The sequence below is a fragment of the Solanum dulcamara genome, chromosome 5, assembly GCF_947179165.1.
Source record: "Solanum dulcamara chromosome 5, daSolDulc1.2, whole genome shotgun sequence".
Lineage (NCBI taxonomy): Eukaryota > Viridiplantae > Streptophyta > Magnoliopsida > Solanales > Solanaceae > Solanum > Solanum dulcamara.
This window is the reverse complement of record NC_077241.1, coordinates 1,145,765-1,172,822: the sequence shown is the minus strand read 5'-3', so window position 1 is coordinate 1,172,822 and position 27,058 is coordinate 1,145,765. Positions and strand designations below refer to the sequence as shown.

General features: G+C 40.4%; 1 protein-coding gene across 3 annotated transcripts; it reads right to left on the bottom strand.

The window, feature by feature from the left end:
• Positions 1-26,546, bottom strand: LOC129888673 (E4 SUMO-protein ligase PIAL2). Of its 3 annotated transcripts, XM_055963630.1 has the most exons (17): positions 26,258-26,546; positions 9,713-9,785; positions 7,919-7,984; positions 7,304-7,369; positions 7,123-7,205; positions 5,009-5,060; positions 4,841-4,912; positions 4,527-4,594; positions 4,367-4,415; positions 4,186-4,270; positions 3,686-3,787; positions 3,449-3,500; positions 2,601-2,652; positions 2,170-2,286; positions 1,775-2,099; positions 1,224-1,627; positions 1-894 (listed from the first exon to the last, which is right to left on the bottom strand). In XM_055963630.1, the coding sequence occupies exons 1-17, from the start codon at positions 26,464-26,466 to the stop codon at positions 256-258; spliced, it is 2,514 nt and encodes an 837-aa protein (XP_055819605.1). In that variant the 5' UTR covers positions 26,467-26,546; the 3' UTR covers positions 1-255. The 3 variants fall into 3 exon arrangements, with proteins under 3 accessions (XP_055819605.1, XP_055819604.1, XP_055819606.1); XM_055963629.1 differs by having other exon boundaries at positions 1,224-2,099; XM_055963631.1 differs by lacking the exon at positions 9,713-9,785 and having other exon boundaries at positions 1,224-2,099; positions 26,258-26,325.
• Between the last annotated feature and the right edge of the window lie 512 nt (positions 26,547-27,058).

Genomic DNA, 27,058 nt, shown 5'->3' with positions numbered 1-27,058 from the left:
TTATATTTTAGTAGAAACCTGAGATTTCATGATATATGATATGCAAAACATGTTGAATTACAAAAAGAAAAATAAAGTTATTTCCACACATGGTCATTAAATTTTACCTACTATAATAGCAAAATCAGACACTACGATGTTTTTCCCTATCTACGTGGTAATATTAACAGTTGTTCAAGGTATCTGTACTGTAGAGTGACCATGGAAACAAAATTTGTCACGTTAAATAGAGTCGTCTACAAGCATGTCCTAGTTCTACTGCATTCCCGAGGAACGCTCGGGTAAAACACCTGAAATATCAGATGCATTGGCAGGAGCTGTAGATGGAAAGTTCACTGGCTGAGTACTATGAGCACCTCTATTAGCCAAAAGGACTTGCAGTTGGGGTGAAAGATTAGGTGGAATAGATGGTCTGGCAGCTTGAGCTTGCTGTGTTGGCTTAAGTATGAACTGCTGCAGTGCTTCAGAATAAGCTCGTCCTGAAAGGCTTCCACGCATACGGCCTGTAGGGCGCCAGTTTGGATCTAGCTGGGGATCCACGGAACTATCTGTCCTTGTGACTGGTGTCATGCCCCCTGTACTTCCCCTCTGGTCCGGGGCCAATGGTGTCCTGAACCTGTCAGCACTACCTGGGAGTGGAGGCACAGTTATAGGAGAATAAACAGGTCTCACCACCTGTGTGGTTTGCTGAGTAGCGACAACTCGGATGTGTTGTCCACCAGCAAGTGCCTGAGTAACACCCACTTGTGAATTTCCTTGTTTCAGGGCTTCCCATCTATCCCAAGTAGATGATTGGGTCGGACCTTGAGACTGGCTCATCGGATAGGGTGTTCTCATGTTTGGAATTTGACGGCCAACAACATGTTGAGATGGTTGAACATGAGGAAGAGAACGCTAGCAGAAGGAAAAAGGATAATTAGAAGCCATAGACAATAGACAGAATAAAGACATGCAGAAACACAGGAAGTTAGAAGCCATAGACAATAGACAGAATAAAGACATGCACGGGAAGTTGGAAATATAATCAGCAGCCTCAAAAGAATAAATCCGTGATAGTGGGCAAAACATGCAAATTTAGGTGGTTAAGGAACTCCTAGAAAGTGGAAGCAAACACACCCTATACAGACAGATGACTTCTCAACCAAAGCACACAATGTTTCAGCAATCACAGATGAAGGAAAGTCTCAGAGACCAAAACCAGCAAAGAAAGACTTAGCACTCACCTTCTGTAGTAATGCTGGCGAGGTCATGCGTGCCTGAACCAGATCCAAGTCAGAAAAGGAATGTCTCTCCAATTCACTTCTTAGATTGGAACCATCCAATGACACAATAGGCAAATCCTGAGCAGCTGCTGAAGGACCAGCATGGAGCAAGGGATTCATTGTGCTTTGTTGTCTCTGCTGAGGAACAGGAGTGTTCATCTGGGCTGGAAGGGCCTGAACTGCAACAGGAGTTCTGCTTGCAGGCCTGGCTGCAGTTGGAAACCTTCCATATTCACTGCTGAATCCAGAGTTAACAAACTGGAACTGTTGTAACTGCAGCAAATTGGAAGAAGATAGTCCACTCTCAAGTAGAGAGGTTGGAATAAAAGCATTTCCCTCGGGGTTGAGAGCGGGAGATATTGCGTCTGTGAAGACAGGCAACTGGACCAAGTCAGTTCTAGCAGGCTCAGAAGCACTGCCAGTTTGAATACTGGACCAAGAACTAGATGTCCCTACTCCACACGAGGACAAATAGATTCTTGACCAGAAATCATCTGTCATATCAGAAGCACCTGTTTGATTGATTTCACTTGGATTATTCACAGCTGTTGTTTTCTGAACATTAGATTGCATTTGAATGATCGTTGGGAAATTTTTTCTGTCTTCGGCTTCAGCAGCAGAACCAGTATTCATGTCGTCGTCTATGTCAGTAAGATCTAAAACATCACCAGGGGCATTTGAAGGACCATCAGAACCTCGACGTGGACTATCTTGAGCAATGTCAGGGGTTTTATCCCTGGGCTTTTCGGTACAGTCATCACTTTCCATGATTGCCTTCCATGAACCATCTGACGAGATCATGACATCTGTGACATCCTCACTCACCTCTTTCAAAACCTTTAAAAGAAAAATAAGGTTACTTCTAGACAGGTAATTTGTGGTAAGTATAATACAGCATGCCACTTGCCTTGACCATATCTTGATCAATATGAATATCAGTGAAACACACATGCTGATTACAATGAGGACAACGCCATGATGGTCTCCTTGAATTTATGTCGATATAGTTGTCGAAATCAAAACACTGCCAAGAAAAAAACACGAACAGAGAAAACCGGTAAGGGTAGGGAAATCGGTGAAGAAAAAAATAAGATACCACATGAAGTGCGCTCTGAAGCTTTTTTCTTGATGTAAAATAACTATCAATGCTAATGACTACACAACCTTCCTGAAAATTTTCTGAGGAACCTATATATTAGATCATTAGATATCTTTTGAAGGATCAGCCATATCCATATTTCTAACTTGTAGACCTTAAATAAAAACCAATGGAAGTACAATAATCTGGTGTGAGAGATCAGATAATAATTTTTTTGGCTCACACAAAAGGGCATGCACCTGAAGATGTTTGCAAGAACGTCCTTTTACAGGAGTTTTAATACGTCTAAAGCTGTAAGGGAAAACAAAAAAGGTAATCAGTTAATTTAACACATAACAGCCAGCATCAGGAAAAGAAAGAAGCATATATTTTGGGGCAAAGGGTGGTAAATGAGGTAAATATACTTGGGCTCCCAAGGTTGATTACAACTAATGGGTTCTCTGTTCTGAAATATGAGATACCACCCTCTCAAATTGATGGTCAACTATCCAGATGAAATGACCAATACAACCTTACTTAAATAAAGTATGCTGATACAAATAAAATATGCTTATAATCATGACAGGAAGTACCTAATTTCAATCATGTCTTCCCCGTTATTCCTAATCCACACACCAAAGTTTTCATAAACCCTAGTATGTTCCTGAATGGATTGGGAAGGGGATTATGATAATCCTTATACGTCAAAAAGTCTAGGGTTCAAATCAAATGGAGAAAATTGTCCTGAAACCATAAAAACCTAAGGTATATATAGACTAAAGGAACTCTGCTCAAAATAGCACTTCTCTTTCTTACTTTTGTGTGTTGGTTCTTACCAACCTCTAATAACTGAGGGTACCAAGATGGCAGCCATCTCTTCACAGAAGAAAGCACAAAGAGCAGTGTCATTTTGATTTTTGAGATGATAAGGGGTGGAAAGAAATCAGATAGGAACACAAAAGTTGCATTTTTTACTACCATCGCCAAGAATGAAGCTAATCATGCACAAGGAAGACAGGGAAAAGGATACAAACATGTCAAGATAATAAAAGCCACTTCATAAAGATAACCTTGTCAAATTCTGAAGCAACAAAGATAGTAAGCATACCTTATGGGGCAATTCAGAGAAATTCTTGATGGCCCCTCAATAATCTCAGAATCTGCATTAACGAAACAGCATATTAATCATTTCTCCTTATAAGGAGGTCTCTTCAGACCTCTCATTGGGGGATGGTGGGAATGGCAAACTTGAACTATACATCTAGTCAAGTAGGTTACAAGAACATGTAACAAACTCAATATAATAACACACAAAAAAAAGGTGAAACATAGAATAAGAACAAACCTGGATCTACAGAAGAAACAGGAGCCTGCTCGTAATCAGGGAGTGTGGCCTGAACAGGGGTAGAGATCTCACTCATGAAGGCAACAGCTATGATATAATTTCCTTCATAATAAGCACAGAGAAGAGTTAATACTATTCAGTTTCTGTTAAGAGTGGCTTAGAGTCCCACATTGGCTGGGGAATTCTCTCCTTATATAGACTTGGCAATTCTCTCCCCATAAGCTAGCTTTTAGGGTTGAATTAGGCCCAAATATTATATCTTTACATGGTATTAGAGTTAGAAGCCAGGTCCTTCTCCGTTTGGGCCCATGTTATTGTCCACGCTCCAGTTGGGCCTGAGCATGAAGGGGGTGTTAGAGGGGGTTTAAGTTCCGCACTGGTTGAAAAATGGACCGGTGATATTAGAGTCCCCTCATAAGCTAGCTTTTGGGGTTGAGTTAGGCCCAAGTGTTATTTAATTACATTCATTTTAAGAAACTGGAATATATCTTCATACACACCGTTAAATTGGCCCACAGCTTGAAGAAGATTTGTTCCAAATTTAAGCATATGAGGTACAGGAGATGGAAGTTGAGGTCCAGGGTCCTAGCACAAGAAACATAATTTTCAGTAATTTGAGCCCCAGTAAGACATAAGACATCCCTATACTAACACATCTGCAGAGTTATAGCGGTAACGGACCATTGACACATTAGTCCTCCTTCCGACGGGAGTCCCATTTAGAAGAAAGCTGCAGAAGTGAAATGAACGGCAATTAGAATTGTCAGAGTAATTTAACCTGTCAAATATCGAGTCAATATGCCAAAGTCATTTCAATCAGTAAACTAGAACACTTTCATACTTCACTTGAGGAGGCGTTATAAGACATAGTGAGGTCTCCAGATTATCTATTTGTGCAACAAATAGTCTCTGCAGATAAAAGGAAACATAAAAATGAGCTATATTTTCCAGAGGTAATCAAGGTTTCCAATTTTCATGCATTGCTGGAACGAAAAATAAGAAGTCAAGAAAGCAACGAACTGATGAATAACAAAATACGGATAACGAGAGCGCACATAATGTCCTCAATAAAGACCGGGAGTCTTATCTACCTGCCGCAAAGGAAAAAAAGATATATAAATATGATTTATTGTAATTATGTAGGAGTTTTCTTACCACTTTCTCTCCTTCAGAATGGTTCATATTCTTCGTTATCTGGAAATCATTCACATAGGCACCAAATCCAGGCTACAAGATCGCAAAAAATGTGGCATCAATATCACAGCAATATAATTACACTAGCTCACAGGCCACCACTAGGAGGATGTGTTTTTAAATTACTACCTTGGCTTCCACGAAAGTAACTATCTGACCCATTTTCATCCGTGGGTAAAATCTGTCAATCGCAAACGAACAAGTGATTGAAATGTAGTTAAGCACATATTCCAAGAAAAATAACTGTACTAACCAAGTAGACTCATCAATGAAAAATTCGACCTCTAACTGAACAGTGGAAGAAAGACATGAGATATAAAAGTCACAGCACTTATTTAGTACCCCTATACAGTATGAGTAGGCATAAATTTGACCAGTCAGTTGTTTCACCGATCTATAAGCATTATTTCAGATCTAAACCATAGGAAATATTTTGAGGTAGGAGTCTTGACATAAAGTCAATAATATCTTTTAGCTAATAAAAGTATTGATCTTATAATGTGCAAGACTAGAGGATAATCACTTGCATCAATACATATTCTCACTGGTTAAACTGTTGGAATTTTTATCCCTTCCTGTGACCATCCACTTTCAAGTTTCATCTCCTTCTCGAATGACGTAGATATTCACTCCCTCCACTTTGACTCCTCTTCCAACCGTTCATCTTGATCTTCAGTAAGGGGATGCATTTGTCTTCAAACTGTTTAGAGTTTCTTTCCTTCCAGATTGCCCACCAAATGCAAGCTAGAATGGCTTGCCACCTGTCCTCATCTCCATTTCTTCTGCCAATCCCCTTCCAGCTATTAAGAAGATCCAAAGAATTTTTTGGCATGCACAATTCACTCCTAAAATACAAAAGAACATGTGCCACAAATTTGTGGTTTGTCTTGCCGTGGATGAAAAGACTCTGAATATTCTCTCCATCATTACCACAGAGAGAGAGATTCTGAGATTGAGATAATGAGATTCCGCTATGAGCTTTTGACAGTAAAAATGTCCTTGCTGCTGAAAGTACATATATGTTTATCTGAAGATTCTTAGCCCCCAGTGAAGGTGTTAAGAATCTGAAGTAGAGACGAGACTGTCAATTTTCCAGTCATTGAGTACTCTGTTAGAAATTAAATTCCAGCCTTATTGGGACAAGACTTGGTAGACAGTTGCCTCTTTTTGGGAACTAATGGAGTAAAGATCAGGAAAAGGCCCATAAGTTCGATCTGTCCAATCCAGTGATCTTCCCAAAAGGAGCTCTTTGCCCCATTGCTCACCATTATAACCATTATATTAGTGTGATTCTTAAAATTTGGCCAGAGATTTCTGACAGTTCTCCAAAAACTGCAACCATATGGGTTGTTGGGTTCCTTGGTAACCCAGTGGTTGAAAATATCATGCTTCTGGCTAATAAATCTTCTCCATAGAGCTGTATCTTCAGAACTGAATCTCCAAAGCCATTTTTGAAGCAGACTTTGATTCTGAAACTTGAGATTCTTGATGCCCAAACGACCCTGTTTTTGGCTGAGAGACAACTACTGACAGTTGTTTCAGACGATCCCTCTTTTATGCTTCTCCTTTTTTATTTTTGTATTGGGCCGGTCAGATATTGTTTTTAACTTTTTCTCTCAACAAATAAAATCTGGCCCAAGGGTCAAAATTCACTTTTAAGAAAAAAAGACAATAACTCTTGCATGAAATTTTAAGTTAGAGAGTGTGGCATTAAAAAATACAACCTCTACGGTCTTAACACAACAATTAATCTTTGGTATAAAACAGTGTTATCAAAGGCAAAAAGCGCAAAAAAGCTCTAAGGTCCATTGGGGCTTTATGCGCAGAGCGCAAATAAAGTGTGGGCTTTAACTAAAAAAGGCGCAAAGGAAGAAAAAGAAACAAATATATATGTTTAGTCCAAGACCAATAATTATAACATGAATGACATATATATGACCAAAGAAATTGAAAAAAAGGTATGATAAAGTGAAATATCAATTGTTTAGTGTCAATTCTTCAAAAGAGGCTCATTGGCAAGGAAAAGTTTGCCTCAGAACCTTGATGACCACACAGAAGCGCACATAAAGCGAGGCGAAGCGCTATACACGTTTTGAGCCTCGCTTCAGGGCTTAAGCACGCTTAAAGCGCACCTTTGACAACACTGGTATAAAAAGCAAATTACTAATCTGAGGTAAGTTGACCATACACCATAGCATGAAAGATTCAGATATTAAAATATGACTGCAGGACAAGATGCCTACCTTGACATTATCGTCGAGATATTTGTCAAAGAACTGCTTGGTTCAGTGTGATAATCTAATGGGAGGCAGAAGCTGCTGGAAATCTGAACATGCAAACAGAAAAGGAAGACAAAATCAATGTAACATCAATTACAAGAAGCGAGATAGGTAAGCGATGTAGCAAACCAGCAAGTTTATCCACCTCATTTGCAAGATCACAAAGTTCCTCGGCATCTTTCTCAGTAAACCACCCACTATGACAAGCATTCTATCAAATAAAGAACCTGGTCAATAAAAAAATTGTGGGAAGTGCCAGTAACAAGCATATTTAATGCATGCAAAGTGGTAATCAGCAAGCTTAAGTATGTGTCTACCTCATCCCTTTATTAAAGAGAGCGATTGTGATTGTGATTGTGATTTTTTAATACATTTTTTTCATGCAATTTTGTGTCTACCTCATCCCTTTTCAGCACATTCAATTATCACGGTATTGTACCGATGGATTTGGGTCTTCAGAAATCTACATAACACATGGTCAAACAATCTCAAGCGATATTCTCTCATTTTATCCTCTATGTATGCTACATCCACTCTGTCTCTAATGTGATCATTTCTAATTGAATCTTTTAACCAAATTAAACTTAACATCCATTGAATATTATATCAATAGAACAGCCAGGTAACTTGACTTGGTAATCTATTTTTTGCAGAAATAAAAGCTGAAACATCACTTGCAACGTTTGTGATTGCGGAAGCCAGCAAAACATTCATTCATTCATTCAAAATTATCCCATAAAGTTGACTGTCCAGGAATTACCTTCACAGAAATCATTAGGACCATGACATGTGCTAGCAGTAAGGTATCACAGGGAATTCTGCATACCTACACGAAGCCATGATTTTAGAAGAAGAAAAAGGAACTTAAGCTTTCATAGTAGATGAAAAACAACTGACTGATCAAAAGAAAAATGATGTGATTAACACAAAAAGAGCAATATAGAAGTCTTTTATAGTTCTATGGTAAATAAAGACAATGTGATTAAGAAAAGAGTAACATAATTTGGGTTACCAACACCAAAAGCACAAGAAGAAGATTCTATAATTTTTTAGAGAAAGAAGAAGGTTCCATAATATACTAGGATATAACCAAATATGCCACACCCCAGCCAACAAAACCCAGCATCAGAAAAATGCATACATCCCCTTGGGCCAAAATCTGAGTGTTTGACAGCCAAGAAAACTAGGTCGCTCATTCCCTTCATAACCTGAGAACCATTGAACGCAATTCACTTTTGGTGTTAACTATTCAATTGAAGCACCAACAAAATACCCAATGTAATCCCAAAAGTAGGGATGTAGAGAGATAATTTTCCAAATTGAACCCTTGCTGATAACAGCAAGCAAACTTTAACGGGTTTCTCTTGGCACCATCAGCAGAATTTAAGAGAACATCACCTTCCAATATTATCTAATCAACTAATCTTTAAAACTTACCGCTCTATCCGTATTTTATAAGAAGATTCAACAATTCTTTTTAGATCCAAGAGTTCCAGAACTGATGATCATGAGCTAGTTGATTGTCTATTCTCGAAACTAACCCGCTACACCCACCCACCAAAAAAAAAAACATATCGGGGACCTGGAGCTTCAGGAAAGATTAGTTATTCCAACAAACATTAACAGCTTTGAACCCCCCCCCCCCCCAACACACACACACACAAAGGTAATTGAGACACACCTTAAGCTCCATTTTGTTCTCTAACGTCTCATACAAGTATTATCACTCATAGTAGGATCCAGAAGAAATAAATTGGCAATCTCATATCTAGATTTAAAATTAGCTAACTTCTCTACAGATGTCAATGCAGAGAAATGCTTCATAGTTCTCTTTCTAAGTTATTAATAAATTAGAAGCCTAGATATGTTAAAAGTTTGGCCTTATATAAAATATGCAAACTCACTCTTCATGACAAAGAAATTTCTACCAATGGGAGCGATAATGTGTGGAAAGCATACGGACTCTATAAGATTAAACAAATCCGGATTTTGTATTGACTTCAAGAGAAGCCAAAGGAATAACAAGAAAGTTGATTGCCATCATAAGAGGGAAGCAGCAACTAAAGAACTAACCATTTTCTCAGTTACAGAAGTAATTTCAAAATTTAGACTGGTAATTATTAGGTCTAGAAACAAAATTCTCCAACACACAAAAGCTCATATAGCCATTCAACAACATGTCCACCAAAAGAAGATTATTAGGTCTAGAAACAAAATTCTCCAACACACAAAAGCTCATATAGCCATTCAACAACATGTCCACCAAAAGAAGTGTGCTACACTTCTAAAAGTCCAAAAAAAAAAGTGTGCTATACTTCTGACACAATAGCAATGTCTGAAAATTAGTGTGATGCTTTCTAAGCAGCCTACACCCCTCTACAACTACGGAGAGAAAATTCAATATTTGCTCAGACTATTTACATGATGCAAGGATGCCGCCTCAAGTGAGAACACAATTGACATTGGCACTTCACCTATTTCCTGATTCAACATTAACGCTTTATGCTACACAATATTGCAATATGATGAAATCGACCTCCTGTTACAAGAGTACCTGTTTCACCAGTAGAGGTAAATCTTGAGCTCTATTTGGAACCTCCCGGTTTGCAATGGCAAAATCAATGCCTCTGCATTAATCAAAGATCAGTCACTCAGGAACAGTTAACATGATAAAGAAACATAGACTATGTGTCCATTCTCTGCAGTCTAGAAACGGACACAATACAGAAAAAGAAAATGAGCTAAGAATCACCACTGCCACTTCCCTAGCTGATTTGACACCACGAACAAAAAAGAGACGGTGATGGGGTTGCATCAAGGATCAGCTCTTAGTCCTTTTTTTATTTGCCTTGGTGATAGATGGATTGACGCGACAAATTCAAGATGCGGTGCCATGGTGTATGCTTTTCGCGGATGACATAGTCCTGATCGATGAGACTCGCCGCAGAGTTAATGCTAAGTTGGAGGATTTGAGACATACCTTGGAGTCTAAAGGGTTTAAGTTGAGTAGGACAAAGACAGAGTACTTAGAGTGCAAGTTCAGTGAGACACCTCAGGAGGTTGGCGTTGAACTTAGGTTTGGTGCTCAGGCTATCCAAAAGAGAAGTAGTTGCAAGTATCTTGGGTCTATCATGCAAGGCAGCGGGGAGATTGACGATGATGTCACACATCATATTGGGGTAGGGTGGATGAAATGGAGGCTCGCTTCCGGAGTGCTATGTGACAAGAATGTGCCACCAAAACTAAAGGGCAAGTTCTACAAAGTGGTGGTTAGACCAGCTATGCTGTATGGGGCGGAGTGTTGGCCAGTTAAGACTTCTCACATTCAAAAGATGAAAGTTGCTGAGATGAGAATGCTGAGATGGATGTGTGGGCACACCAGGAGCGACAGGATTAGAAATTAGGCTATTCGGGACAAGGTAGGAGTGACATCGGTGGAAGACAAGATGCGGGAAATGCGACTGAAATGGTATGGACATGTGAAGAGGAGAGACACAGATGCCCCAGTGCGGAGGTGTGAGAGACTGGCCATGGATGGTTACAGAAGAGGTAGGAGTAGGCCGAAGAAGTATTGGGGAGAGGTGATTAGACAGGACATGGCGCAGTTACAGCTTACGGAGGACATGACCTTAGATAGGAGGGTGTGGAGGACCCACATTAGGGTAGAAGGCTAGTTCATAGTCTCGTTATTCTTCTCTATTCATAGGCGTAGTAGTGCATTATGATCTCTTGCGCTTTGACTTCTGATTTCTGTTATTTCTGTTATTATTTATTACTTTCTATGCTTTGATTACTCTATTTTACCTGTGACGCTTTCATTATTTATTTAATCGTTATTTGTTATTTGTATTTATTTATTTGTATTTATTTGTTATCTATTCGTTATCTATTCGTTATTTGTTTGTTGTTTTTCTCATAAAGCTTTTAATTTTCTATTCTTATCTAACATTTTTTTATGCATTTATGCTTTTACTGAGCCGAGGGTCTCCAGGAAACAGCCGTCCTACCTTGGTAAGAGTAAGGTCTGCGCACATTCTACCCTCCCCAGACCCCATGTTGTGGGATTTCACTGGGTTGTTGTTGTTGTTATAACAATTTGTATTATAAACCAGTACTTGGGTAGTACTGAAAATCCCTTTACAAAAAAGTATGAAAATGAAAGAACAAAAACAGCAAGCCTAGCATGATTCTAATACTTCTAGGATTGCTTCTGCATCTATAAGGGAACTCTTTGTACACCAAAAACATAATAACATAATACAATCTGTTTTGATCATTTGTAGGGATCTACTTCTATCCTCAAAGCTTCTAGCATTCCTTTCTCTCCAAATGGTCCACCAGATGCATGCTGGAATGGTCCTCCAATAACTTTTGTTCTTTGCCCCAATTCCTGCTTCCTCCCAACTTGAGAGAGTGTCAACAATCTTGCTAGGAATTGTCCATTGAATGCCTCTGAGATTGATGAAAATCTTCCACAGTTGATCAGTGATTTTACAATGTAAGAACAAATGTCTAACTGTCTCAGCTGCTTCCCAGCATAAACAACAGTGTGTCACTAGAATGTTGTCTCTTTTCCTTAGATTCTCATGTGTTAGTACCGACTCCTTTGCTAGCAGCCAAGTGAAACATGCCACCTTGAGTGGAACTTCGGCTTTCCAGATTTGTCTCCAAGACCAATTGAGGGTTGGTGGAGCCCTGTTTATGACCTTGTAACCGGAGCTCACTTTGTATCTTCCTTTGTTGTGCTCTGTCCACCAAAGGCAATCCTCCCCTTCCTTCAAACCTTGAAATGATTCTAACCTTTTTTAATAACTCAACTAGTCTACAGACTTCCCAGTCATTTAAATTCCTTCTGAGAGATAGATCCCATCCTTGGGGAGACCACATTTCAGCCACAGTTCTGTCTTTATGTAGTGCTAAGTCAGAGATGTCTGGGAAGATCCCTGAAAAACTACTATTACCAAGCCATCTATCTTTCCAGAATCTTGTCCTGATACCATTGTGTACTGTTATTGTCACGACCCATCCCCGTAGGCCGTGACAGGGGTCCGACTTGGACCCCCGTATAGGTAACTATCAGATGTGAGTACAGTATATAAGAACCCTAGTGGGTGATCGCACTTTCATATACATACGGCCTTTTTCAATTGCATCACACCATGAAAGGGCACGCAAGTCGACAAGGCTGCCATAACGTACCAACATGTGCAATACGTCATATGGACACATCTGAAACAAACTGGTAAATAACCCACACACATATCTACAGACCTCTAAGAGTATGACCGATAACATATGGCGGGACAGGGCCCCCGCCGTACCCTTGAATAACAAAACAAATATATATATCAAGGGACCAGTACCGAAACTAGGCTCCGATACAATGGAGCTTCTCCCAACTTGCTGATTGGAGTCCTAAGCTGGTGGGTCTCCAAAATGTGTGTCTGTACCTGCGGGCATTAAACGCAGCCCCCCCTAGAAAAGGGGGGGTCAGTACGATATATATACTGAGTATATAAAGTATAATATATCATAAATGAGAACACAGTTGGAGTAGAGGTTCAGGAGTCAAATGTGGTATCCAAGGAACCATTGCACATGTACCTTGTGAATCGTAAAATCATGCATGCTCATCTCACATATTATAGCCGGCCCCTTAGGGACTCGGCGAAACACATACCTATAGGACCATCATCACCTTGTCACGTCAAATCATCATATATATACATACATACCCGGCCCTCTAGTGAGGTGCTTGGTGAACAATGCAGTGAACCGTGCACGATTATGTATCCGGCTCGGGCTCGATGAAAGAGGTGTTACAGTATGCACGAGCAGAGTAGTGAGAAACCATATATAATTTAAATCATCGTTTGAGACTCAATAGGATAAGAAGAGTAAGCTATCGTCTGAGGACCGGAGTAGTAATGTAATCATCTCAGGTGCCCTCTAAATGCCATTAGGGGTCATATCAATTGGGACCTCAGGAACCATAGACATGTACCAGAATAATGCTACCGGCTTATGGAATCAGAGATACCTGTCATCATATAGTCCTTAGGACTAGGAGCTTACACACTCGTTACTTCTTAACATATAGAGGGTTTACGGGAAGTAGTTCAGTTACTATGAAGGTTTGACCTCCCGAAGTGAATAAGAGACATGAACTACATTCAGGACTTAGGAATGGAGTTACCCCAGAGTTTGTATCACATTTTACTTACATCTAAGACATGCTAAAAGAAGAGAGAGGATAAGCTTTTCACGTTCTCTACTTTCCTTCATGTAGTCGTCATATACATATGTGCCGAGGAACGTACGGTCCGATCCTTAGATAGTAACATATGCCGAGGAACGTTCGGCCCGATCCTTATACACATATACCATATCTGGCCCATCAAGGGACTCGGTACCATAAACATCTCATCATAACATCATAACTTATGTCAGAGACATATCAAGAGAAAAGAATGGTAGCTTTACATACCTTTTTATGGATTAATTGTAATCCAGCTTGCCTCGTTATCTCCTTAACCTATTAACATGAAAGTAATACTAAGATTAATAACCTTTCACTTTCCAATTTCCAAATCTACAACCAAGTATCCATAGGAATCATTTCCTTATCCATTTCCTTCGACTAGTTTATTACTAGTTCCGAAGTTAGCGAAAATCGGGCAGCATCTCCCCTATAACTTGCCCCATCCAAATTCTAATCTTAGCAGCCATATTACCAACAACAACCAGCAGCTATATACAATCAAATCACTCCAATAAGATGCAATACAAGTTCTACACAACTCGCCCAAAACCACGATACCAAAATAAGGTTTTCTATCTCTATTTCGTAAAACCTTTAACCACACGAACTGGAGGGCTATGTGGCTACAACCAGCAACACCCACAGCCCTTTTGAAACACTTTCCAGCCCTGCAACACGTAACCAAATCATCTCCAACCGCAGCACCACAACCACAACACACTACTCGACTTCGATTTAACTAGAACGACTTCAATTTAGTTTGTTTCTCACGTCAAGTATACTTATGCAATTTTCCTACTTCTAGCTTCATTTAACACATGTAATATACTCCATAACAACATCATTAACTCCAACCCGAAAGGGAGAACCTTACCTTGCCAAAACTCGCCTTTGAAGTTCCCTAACGCCGCTAAAAATGTGGTGGTTGTTCGTTACTCTTTTGGTGCTGCTCCAAACAGTAAATTTACATTATTAACACCTTCACTTCATCGTAGTACACCGTAAATAATTAATTCATGGAACGAAATCGGAAAGCTCAGCTTAAATTGCTCCAACCCGTGGCTGCCTCTCTTAGTTTCTAGGTTTTCTTTCCTTTTTTCTCCAAGTTCAGCATAAGACTTGATGAATAATGACTTAAGAGTCATCACACATGTGTATATATATCTCCTTAGGAGGTGACACGTGTCAGCCCCTAAGGGTGACACGTGTCCAGCCCCCATTGGGCCAACGCATCCATGCCTCCAATCAGGGGCGGCCACGTGGCAGGTGGGGGGGGTCCACCCCAAGCAGGTAGGTCACCTACTTGACCCCAAGCAGGTGCATCACCTGCTACCACGTGTCACACTCCCTTGTTGCCATGTGTCTCCTCCTCCCCCTTTCGTAGGCTCGTAATCTCGTCTTACTTTAAGAACCTATGTAATCCTTTCTACATAAGCTCGGCGTGTACTCAAGTAACTTAAGTATGTAAGACATCCAAGTTGGTAGCTTACGCGAGTAAGTCGAGTCCTACGACTCATTACTTGGCCTCCAACTCCTTCCGGACTCTTATAACCCTATTTTCAACCTTTCCTATTATGGGGTATCACATTCTTCTTTCCTTAGAGTTATTTGATAACGTGGTAGATAATTTAGATCACATGACACTTTTTAACAGGCTTAAGACAATGTCCCAAGGTGCGAAAGTACGGGGTATAACATGACAGAAGTGGTATCAGAGCAGTTCTCCTTGGAATGTCTACAGACCATGTCTAGTAGAGTCTTGTTTATCGGTGTGTTGTGCACCACATCTATAGACAGGAGGCTACAGGGCATTTAGGATGTTACCTTTCTTTCATATCCAAAATCGTGCGATAGAGCTGTCTTATCAAGGACCATCCCTCCCTAACGGACTATTATGTATGGCAATGCCTCTAAGGGGAGATTGTTTCTGACCTCCTTCATTGTAGGTAGGTACAGATCGTGGTGGAAAATGAAAAGGTTAGCTCTAGATAGTGGAGGGGGTGCGGAGAAGGCCCCCAGGGTGCATTTGGGACCTCAGGCTCCAGGACCAAGCAGGAGGAGTCCCAGCTATTCTATGGAGACCGATCCTTCGGAAGACCCCAATTATGCTATTGAGACCGATCCCTCGAAGGGCCCAACGAAAAATTCCCCAGAGTATTTGATGACTAGGAAAGTGGTTCCGGAAGCCATACCAGTTGCTCTTATGACAGAGCACTATGTCAGGCCGGCTCCTACGGTAAGTGTTACAGCATATTCGAGCCCTCTATCTTGGTCGTCGATAAACCAGAGGTTACCTGGTTATCTATGTCTCCTGGATTCAAGCGAGGAAGATGACGAGGGACAGACAAGCAGATGGCAAACAGATAAAGACGGAGAGCACACTTCACCTCCTAGGTCACCGAGTTGAAGTAGGGCCTGATCGACTACAGGTATAGGAGAGTGATAAGTATAGTTTTGTTGGCTATATGGGGCAATTTGTCATTTTTGTTTCGGCTTAATGTAAGAAGCCCTGTGTGGCTGTAGTATGAGATGCTATAAACATATGTATATGTTGGCCCTGTGAGGCATTATGGCTGTGATATGATATGATATGGATGTATATATACGTTGGCCTTGCGTGGCGTTATTGTTATTTCCTGAGTGCAGGTTTTGGGATAGTAAGAAGTATAAAGGAAACTCGGCCAAAATTTTCTAGAATAAAAAGGAAATGAGATATAAGGTCATCATACGGCTTGGAAGTCGATATTGAGTACCCTTATTATGATGAACTAAAGCTGTAAGGGTACCCTCCGTGTTGTTGGTAAGGGGGCCCATGTTCACTTGGGAAGTTTTATTTCAGAAGAAAACTCTTGTTGGAGGGCAAAGTGTCCAGCGATTGGATTCCACTTTTGTGGGAAAGTATAGAACCCTCAACCATTAGTGGTGAACTAGATAATTTGTTCACGACTCAAGAATAAACCTAGAGGGAAACCATGTGAGTTAAGCACTAAAAAGCATTGTGGTGCTTATTGGATTTTAATCCCCTTCTGGTGGTGGTTGGAGGATTCTTTAGGGTAACCTTTTATTGGTTCTTAAGCGACTAAATGAAAAGGTAACTTGTGGATGGAAGACATGAACTTATGGGTTGTGCAGAGTCGTGTGTTTCACATGTTGGATAACATACTAGAAGGATTCAGAAGGGTCGGTGATACTAAGGAATGATTTTCCCAAAGGACATAGGGGTCACATGAAACTCCTCGGGCACAAAAAATGGCCATGGACTGGAAGAATAAAAGGACTACTACAGGAAGCACTCCAGATAGACGTGATCAATTACGTATGAGTATCAGACAAAAAGGGGAATAGATAGCTACGAGCTGAAGGTGTAGTTCGAAAAGGCGGGAAGACAAGACCGCTATTAAAGTAAATTTGACATGAGAATGAGAAGGGTTGGAAGTTAACCTCAGGTACCCGACAAGGATAAAAGCTTATGAAACATAAAGAAGTATTTTGGATACGTGATTCCATCGTGGAAGATAGTAAGACCCCTCGAGGGTGAGGGAGGCAGCTCTACAAAACCATTGATGCGTTGCGAATCTAGTAAGAGGAACAAGTGGTATCCACTAGTATAAAGATAGTGTTATAGCAAAGCTAGAAACACGGGTCACTAGAGTACAAGTGCTCCCGAATGGAGAAGTTGAAGCGATTATGGGCACTAGCTAATCACTGATTGGGAGGAAAGGAAGGTGGCTCTGAATAAACTACTACATTAATTATATGACTCGGGTACCAACACTTAGACTAGATTGTGTACTAATTATCGAGAATTCCAAGCACCCCATGGTTGTATTAAGGTTCTTATAGGGGCAACCTAAAGTATAGATGATCTGACAGAAGGTATGGACATGGTGCAGTATGTCAAATGTGCTAGAACAGAATCATATGCGTATGAATAGTTGAAAATAAACGGAGGATGACATGGGTACACCCTAAAGGGGGGAAGTGGACAAGAGAAATACAAGCGTGAGATGAAATCAACCGACACTACCACATGTTGACAAGAACGCTTAACCTTAAGGCAATGTCCCATGCTGGCACGAGTTAGCAAAGGCTAAAGGTCAGCAACAAACGAATAGAAGCCATGATATCTAAGACCATGCGGAGAACCAGTGGTAGAAACCTTAAGGGATGGGTGCATACAAAAAAAAGGAGGGGTAAATATGGTAAGAGAGTAAGACTGAGCAACCTAAAGACCTTGTAAAGGGTAGCAAGGCCATGCTTGAATAAAGATTAAGATATGGCAACAGCGTCATTGGCCGCTGATATTGTGACATACAAGTAGCAAGGGGAAAGAATAGAAAACCTCCTACGGTAGGAGATGAGGAGATCATAGAGTACATAAAGGAGGGGAAGGAAGTAGGATAAAATAGCACTAGTGCGAGCAAGTTCTAGTGTGAATGTGGTATGAAAAGCAAAATGCACCAGGAGACGATGAGACTGCGTCTACCTCATAGCGGTTGTATAAGAGTAGTGGTGCAACCCACGAACATTTGTATATTCAGCATAAGACCAAGCAGAAGAGTACATGATGGAAAAGGGTCATGACATTTTGAATACATTACGGAAAAAGACAAAGTGGAGTTAAACCAAATTACCGAGAGGGCATGGCCATGGTTGAACCAAAGATCTACCCCGATACCTGTTGTAAGATAAAAAAGAAGAGGGCAAGGCGGAACATGAAGACTAGCGAGACGACGCTAAGGTAAATCTTGGGCTGAGTTGAGTGCCTTCGCGCATTATTGCAAGGATGGCAAAGTAACGTGTGACAGAAAAATTGGAGCCAAATCTGAGTAAACGGACCATGGAAGAATCTGAACTAATGATGAAGCAACGACACAAGATCACGTACCTAGAGTGTTACAAGTTGGGTTAAGGGAGTTGTAAAAGGGCTTAAGCAAAACTAGCAGGAGTAGCTGGTTACTAACAGATGGCGCACTTGTATGCCAAAGCCCTTCAACATTAGACCAGTTAATGATAGACAAAACACAGAGCGGCTATGAAGGTCGTTGTGTGAGAGAACTTTAGCACCACTCAGTAGCCAACTCTGAGTGGCAAAAAGCAAAACCAAAAGGTAAGGGTACCAATTGATGTCATCTAAAGAAGGCAAGAAGTAATACACGAGGTCGAAGATTCCACAATTCGACCTTGGTTACAAGACTCACTTTGCACTCCATGGACGGATGATTCTATATGGAATGTTATCCGTAGATTAACAACATCAACCCATGTTCCTTCACTCAAGGACTACCTATTCAGCCGAGACTGTGTGAAGTTATAGGTCAAAAAGGTAGTTAGGCTGTGTGGAGTTCCCATAGCTATTGTCTCAGACGAAGAAGCCCAAGCCCAAGTTACAGTTAACTACTGAAGATCAGTCCACGAGGAGATTGGAAAGACAGATAGGTCTTCGTACACCATTTTACCCTCAGACCGATGGATAAACTAAGCTTGCTAGCTAAACGCTAGACGATATGTTGCGGGCCTATACGGTTGACTTCAAAGGTAGCTAGGACAATTGCCTACTACCTGTCGAGATTACCTATGATAATAACTATCATTCTAGTATCCAGATGGCCCTGTACGAGGCTTTGTATGACAGAAAGTGTAGATCGCCCATTGGTTGGTTTGATATTGGTAAAACACAACTAATAGGCCCAGACATGGTTCAACAAGCTGTGGAGAAAGTGAAGCTCATTCAGAAGGGATTGTTAGCAGCTCCGAGTCGACAGAAGTTATATGCAGATAATCGACGTCGACCTATAGAGTTTCAAGTTAATAATTGAGTACTCTCGAAGGTGCCACCCACGAAGAAAGTAATGAAATCCAGCAGGAGAGAGGAGCTTATTGGCCTTTATCAGACCCTCCGTAAAGTAGGCAAGGTTGCCCATACACTTAATGCCACGCAAGGCCAACGTATATATACATCCATACCATATCATATCACAGCCATAATGCCTCACAGGGCCAACATATACATATGTTTATAGCATCTCATACTACAGCCACACAGGGCTTCTTACATTAAGCCGAAACAACAATGACAAATTGCCCCATATAGCCAACAAAACTATACTTATCACTCTCCTATACCTGTAGTCGATCAGGCCCTACTTCGACCCGGTGACCTAGGAGGTGAAGTGTGCTCTCCGTCTTTATCTGTTTGCCATCTGCTTGTCTGTCCCTCGTCATCTTCCTCGCTTGAATCCAGGAGACATAGATAACCAGGTAACCTCTAGTTTACCGACGACCAAGATAGAGGGCTCGAATATGCTGTAACACTTACCGTAGGAGCCGGCCTGACATAGTGCTCTGTCATAAGAGCAGCTGGTATGGCTTCCGGAACCACTTTCCTAGTCATCAAATACTCTGGGGAATTTTTCGTTGGGCCCTTCGAGGGATCGGTCTCAATAGCATAATTGGGGTCTTCCGAAGGATCGGTCTCCATAGAATAGCTGGGACTCCTCCTGCTTGGTCCTGGAGCCTGAGGTCCCAAATGCACCCTGGGGGCCTTCTCCGCACCCCCTCCACTATCTAGAGCTAACCTTTTCATTTTCCACCACGATCTGTACCTACCTACAATGAAGGAGGTCAGAAACAATCTCCCCTTAGAGGCATTGCCATACATAATAGTCCGTTAGGGAGGGATGGTCCTTGATAAGACAGCTCTATCGCACGATTTTGGATATGAAAGAAAGGTAACATCCTAAATGCCCTGTAGCCTCCTGTCTATAGATGTGGTGCACAACACACCGATAAACAAGACTCTACTAGACATGGTCTGTAGACATTCCAAGGAGAACTGCTCTGATACCACTTCTGTCATGTTATACCCCGTACTTTCGCACCTTGGGACATTGTCTTAAGCCTGTTAAAAAGTGTCATGTGATCTAAATTATCTACCACGTTATCAAATAACTCTAAGGAAAGAAGAATGTGATACCCCATAATAGGAAAGGTTGAAAATAGGGTTATAAGAGTCCGGAAGGAGTTGGAGGCCAAGTAATGAGTCGTAGGACTCGACTTACTCGCGTAAGCTACCAACTTGGATGTCTTACATACTTAAGTTACTTGAGTACACGCCGAGCTTATGTAGAAAGGATTACATAGGTTCTTAAAGTAAGACGAGATTACGAGCCTACGAAAGGGGGAGGAGGAGACACATGGCAACAAGGGAGTGTGACACGTGGTAGCAGGTGATGCACCTGCTTGGGGTCAAGTAGGTGACCTACCTGCTTGGGGTGGACCCCCCCCCCACCTGCCACGTGGCCGCCCCTGATTGGAGGCATGGATGCGTTGGCCCAATGGGGGCTGGACACGTGTCACCCTTAGGGGCTGACACGTGTCACCTCCTAAGGAGATATATATACACATGTGTGATGACTCTTAAGTCATTATTCATCAAGTCTTATGCTGAACTTGGAGAAAAAAGGAAAGAAAACCTAGAAACTAAGAGAGGCAGCCACGGGTTGGAGCAATTTAAGCTGAGCTTTCCGATTTCGTTCCATGAATTAATTATTTACGGTGTACTATGATGAAGTGAAGGTGTTAATAATGTAAATTTACTGTTTGGAGCAGCACCAAAAGAGTAACGAACAACCACCACATTTTTAGCGGCGTTAGGGAACTTCAAAGGCGAGTTTTGGCAAGGTAAGGTTCTCCCTTTCGGGTTGGAGTTAATGATGTTGTTATGGAGTATATTACATGTGTTAAATGAAGCTAGAAGTAGGAAAATTGCATAAGTATACTTGACGTGAGAAACAAACTAAATTGAAGTCGTTCTAGTTAAATCGAAGTCGAGTAGTGTGTTGTGGTTGTGGTGCTGCGGTTGGAGATGATTTGGTTACGTGTTGCAGGGCTGGAAAGTGTTTCAAAAGGGCTGTGGGTGTTGCTGGTTGTAGCCACATAGCCCTCCAGTTCGTGTGGTTAAAGGTTTTACGAAATAGAGATAGAAAACCTTATTTTGGTATCGTGGTTTTGGGCGAGTTGTGTAGAACTTGTATTGCATCTTATTGGAGTGATTTGATTGTATATAGCTGCTGGTTGTTGTTGGTAATATGGCTGCTAAGATTAGAATTTGGATGGGGCAAGTTATAGGGGAGATGCTGCCCGATTTTCGCTAACTTCGGAACTAGTAATAAACTAGTCGAAGGAAATGGATAAGGAAATGATTCCTATGGATACTTGGTTGTAGATTTGGAAATTGGAAAGTGAAAGGTTATTAATCTTAGTATTACTTTCATGTTAATAGGTTAAGGAGATAACGAGGCAAGCTGGATTACAATTAATCCATAAAAAGGTATGTAAAGCTACCATTCTTTTCTCTTGATATGTCTCTGACATAAGTTATGATGTTATGATGAGATGTTTATGGTACCGAGTCCCTTGATGGGCCAGATATGGTATATGTGTATAAGGATCGGGCCGAACGTTCCTCGGCATATGTTACTATCTAAGGATCGGACCGTACGTTCCTCGGCACATATGTATATGACGACTACATGAAGGAAAGTAGAGAACGTGAAAAGCTTATCCTCTCTCTTCTTTTAGCATGTCTTAGATGTAAGTAAAATGTGATACAAACTCTGGGGTAACTCCATTCCTAAGTCCTGAATGTAGTTCATGTCTCTTATTCACTTCGGGAGGTCAAACCTTCATAGTAACTGAACTACTTCCCGTAAACCCTCTATATGTTAAGAAGTAACGAGTGTGTAAGCTCCTAGTCCTAAGGACTATATGATGACAGGTATCTCTGATTCCATAAGCTGGTAGCATTATTCTGGTACATGTCTATGGTTCCTGAGGTCCCAATTGATATGACCCCTAATGGCATTTAGAGGGCACCTGAGATGATTACATTACTACTCCGGTCCTCAGACGATAGCTTACTCTTCTTATCCTATTGAGTCTCAAACGATGATTTAAATTATATATGGTTTCTCACTACTCTGCTCGTGCATACTGTAACACCTCTTTCATCGAGCCCGAGCCGGATACATAATCGTGCACGGTTCACTGCATTGTTCACCAAGCACCTCACTAGAGGGCCGGGTATGTATGTATATATATGATGATTTGACGTGACAAGGTGATGATGGTCCTATAGGTATGTGTTTCGCCGAGTCCCTAAGGGGCCGGCTATAATATGTGAGATGAGCATGCATGATTTTACGATTCACAAGGTACATGTGCAATGGTTCCTTGGATACCACATTTGACTCCTGAACCTCTACTCCAACTGTGTTCTCATTTATGATATATTATACTTTATATACTCAGTATATATATCGTACTGACCCCCCCTTTTCTAGGGGGGGCTGCGTTTAATGCCCGCAGGTACAGACACACATTTTGGAGACCCACCAGCTTAGGACTCCAATCAGCAAGTTGGGAGAAGCTCCATTGTATCGGAGCCTAGTTTCGGTACTGGTCCCTTGATATATATATTTGTTTTGTTATTCAAGGGTACGGCGGGGGCCCTGTCCCGCCATATGTTATCGGTCATACTCTTAGAGGTCTGTAGATATGTGTGTGGGTTATTTACCAGTTTGTTTCAGATGTGTCCATATGACGTATTGCACATGTTGGTACGTTATGGCAGCCTTATCGGCTTGCGTGCCCTTTCATGGTGTGATGCAATTGAAAGAGGCCGTATGTATATGAAAGTGCGATCACCCACTAGGGTTCTTGTATACTGTACTCACATCTGATAGTTACCTATATAGGGGTCCAAGTCGGACCCCAGTCACGGCCTACGGGGATGGGTCATGACAGTTATAGTAGTATGATTCCTTAGGAAAGGCCACCAGTTCCTAATTGATCTCTAAACAGTAACACCATAGAGGTAGGTTGCTTCCTTGGTGACCCATGAATCCATCTCTCCATACTTCAGCTTAATCACCCTGCTCCACATTGAGTGTGGTTCATGAGCATATCTCCACAACCATTTCAGCTTTAGAGCCTTGCTTTGGTTCTTCAAGTTTTTGATGCCTAATCCTCCTTGTTTTTTTCCCGTGATCAGAACTTTCCATTTAATCAGATGGTATCCCTTTCTTTTCTTGTTTCCTTGCCAAAAAAAAATCCCTTCTTAGTTTATCCAATCTTTGTACTACTCCTGCACGTACTAGGAACAAAGTTAGCATGTAAGTAGGAAGGGCATCCAGTAATGCATTTCTCAAAGTGAGTCTGCCCCCCATTGATAAATATTGTGCTTTCCATCTAACCAACTTCTTCTCACATTTCTCCAAGACAGAATTTCAAATTTCTTTGGACGTTGATTTTGCCTCCAGTGACATCCACAGGTAGACAGCAGGCAGTGCTCCCACCTTACCTCCTAGCACAGAGGCCAAAAGCTCTATATTAGAGACCATGTTTATGGGATATAAATGGCTCTTTCCCCAGTTGACGTGAAGACTTGACATGCCTTCAAAAAGCACCAGAATGACCCTGAGGTACCTTAGTTGTTCCTCATCTACATCACAAAAAATCAAAGTGTCATCTGCATATTGGAGATATGTTACCTCCAGACTCATCTCATTATTTGTAGACACTTCAAATCTTGTGATCCACCTATTCGATTTAGCTGTCTTGATCATGTTGTTAAGTCCCTCCATGGCAAGAATAAAGAGGAATGGAGATAAGGGATCCCCCTGTCTAATTCCTCTTTGAGCTTTCAGGAGCACCATTTATGAGGACAGAAAACTTTACTGTTGAAATGCAAAAACGGATCCATCTAATCCACTTTTCTCCAAATCCCATTTTCCTAAGTATATTGAGAAGGAACCCCCAATTAACATGATCATAGGCTTTCTCAATGTCCAGTTTGCATAGGATACCCGGTTTCTTTTGACCCAGTCTAGAGTCTATTGCTTCATTTGCTATTAACACTGCATCCATGATTTGTCTTCCTTTGATGAAAGCCATTTGTTGGGAGTCTACCAGCTTGTACATCACCCTTTTAATTCTTTCAGTTAAAACTTTAGACAACAACTTATAGAAACTGCCTATCAAGCTTATTGGTCTATAGTCTTTAAGTTCCTTTGCTCCTTTTTTCTTTGGGATCAAGGCAAGGTAGAATGGAGAAATATTCAAACATTTTCATTATTCATCTATGGTTAAAGGAGAAGACACTAGAAGCTTTCTATTTGTTAGCTCTTTTCTAGAAAAGCAGTCACACCAATGCCAACATTCAAGTTATTGATAAAGGAAATGGATTTTTTAATATTATAGTAAAGTTTATTTTATTTTGACAACTTTTGAAAATGCTTCTGCTAGAATAGAAGTGGAGTGCCAATTCTCTTATTACTAAAGCTGGAGATTGTCTTGGACAACACAAAACAATTATTTTTGTTTAGCTGAGAGCTGAGACTAAAATCAGTTGTAAATGTAAATTATCGTCACTAGTGTATTCTCTTGTATTATTGATCCAAGCGTAATTCTAAAGGTTCAATCTGATGGTTATACATTGTTACAACTTAATACTAAATTAATCGACTTATTTGTATCTTCTTTCTTTATTTCTTCGCCTACAACTTACATAATCATTGAACACATAAAGAAACAGTCTTTGAAAAGTAATTAGTAGCATATTAATAAGAAAAGGGACAAATATCCTAAAGTAAAGTTCTCTTAAAATCATCAATTCGAGTTTATCAATTTTTGAGGATAGATTGATTCGTTGAACTGGTGGATCTTGTAGGCTTTTGTTGGCTGAGTTTTGAGGTTTGTTAAGAAGATGGGAGTTGTGGTTTGCTCAACTAGAAATCAAACAAGTGGCAAACTGAAGTAATGAAGGAGGAGTAAATAGTGGTTGAAGCAGAAGCTGAGAAAGAGGAGGAACCCACACCAATAATCTGTTTGATGTGATTTTGTAAAAGATTTTGGGAGAATATATCACGATTGTTTAATATATGCAATCTATTAATCTTCATGTTCCATGTGACGTATTCTGCCTTATTCTCTTCTATTCTTTTTATGTTCTACTTTAGTCGGACAACTAACAGAAAAATTCCAATGCTGACCCGAAGGATGCAGATTACTGAATGGAAGATTATTGACAAAATATTGCGCTCAATAATTTCCAATCAAGATTTTATTGACATAATTTTTCATTTAATTATTACTGTGTTGTTTATTAACGTGTCCAACTTATTTGAATTAATACTTTATCAAACTTTTGCAATACTGCATTAGTGGTTCTTGAGATATCTGACAATATCAAATTTCTAATTTTTTCTTAATGTTTGAATATTAATGACCACGCAAAGTGCAGAACAATTACCTAGTTAGAACTAAATGAGATATCACACGAGCTTTATTCTTTCACTCTCGGGTGTAGCCTATTGGTCAAAGAAGTGGGTTGAGAACCATAAGGTCTCAGATTCAAACCCCAGCGGAGACAAAAATACTAGGTGATTTCTTATCATATGTCATATTTTAGTAGATAGAGTTACCTGGGAGGTGGCAGGTATCCTATGGAAATAGTCGAAATTTGCACAAGGTGGCCCGAACACCACCACATTTATCAAATAGAACGAAGCAAGCCAAAATTTAAAAGAAAAAAATGAGGGGAAAAAACCTAGATGCTAAGCAGAGTATATGCACAAAAAATTTCAATGTAAAATGGCGATATCAAGCAAAAAAAGACACTGAACAAACGAGGGCTAAAAAACTACACATTAAACCCTAACAACTATAAGCGCAGGTATAAGAAATCAGAAGGGAAAAAAAATAACAATAGCAATTACAGAAGTAGCATATCAATTATTTCCGGCCAAATAAGGTTCGAGAAGGAAAAAATGGAACCTTGCAAGTGATAGGCAGAGGTGAACGAACTCCTGAGCGTCAATTTTGGGCTGATTACACACATGCGTTGCTAATCGATCCGCAACGGCGGAGATTCGGAACGAATTTACATACGAAGCGCCTGTCCTATTGGCTCCTCTGTCTACTCCGACGTTAACGCCGGCCGCCGGAATAGATTTCACCGCCGCTCCGAACATCTCTCCGAACATCGGTCTTCTTCTCTCGCACTGAACTTTTCAGTTTTGTCCTTTAATGAGTCAACAATTTCACTGTAAATAACAGTGCTCTGTCCCAATTTACTGATACCTTAATAATATCGACTTTTCCGAAGGGTCGTGATACTTTTTCGAATCGTGTTTTTTTTTTCGAGATAAAGTATAGTAAGCACGTATTTATATTATATTTTATTATTTATAAATAGAGAATTTTTATTTTTTAATGATGAATATTTTTTTTATGTTATATTCTTTTTTTCTTGAAAATTCAAGTGTGTTTTGCAGTTGTTGTGTGAGTTCAAAATTATACCGAATTTGAGGTACCGATATTTTGTTGAAGTAAATTGTTTTATTCTGCGAGGATATATTTCATAACCTCGGATAATTGATGGAAATAATTTTCTTAAGAACACGCTATGAATTCAATGGGCTCTATTAGGGCTATGTATCGACCGGTTCGTTTTTATTTATTGGTTATCGATTTATAGACATGCTAAATTGCTATAAAACCATTAACATATTGGTTTGTCATCTATTAATCGTTATCTCGTTCAATTATTGATTGAATCGTTAAGATTTGACACAT

Excerpts from the sequence above, each read along its gene's own strand:
- LOC129888673 (XM_055963629.1), bottom strand. The coding sequence starts at position 26,466 with ATGTTCGGAGAGATGTTCGGAGCGGCGGTGAAATCTATTCCGGCGGCC. Across the intron at positions 5,061-7,122 it reads ATCTCGACGATAATGTCAAG|ATTTTACCCACGGATGAAAA; the intron begins GTAGGCATCTTG and ends TGCGATTGACAG. Across the intron at positions 3,501-3,685 it reads TGTTTCTTCTGTAGATCCAG|ATTCTGAGATTATTGAGGGG; the intron begins GTTTGTTCTTAT and ends TCGTTAATGCAG.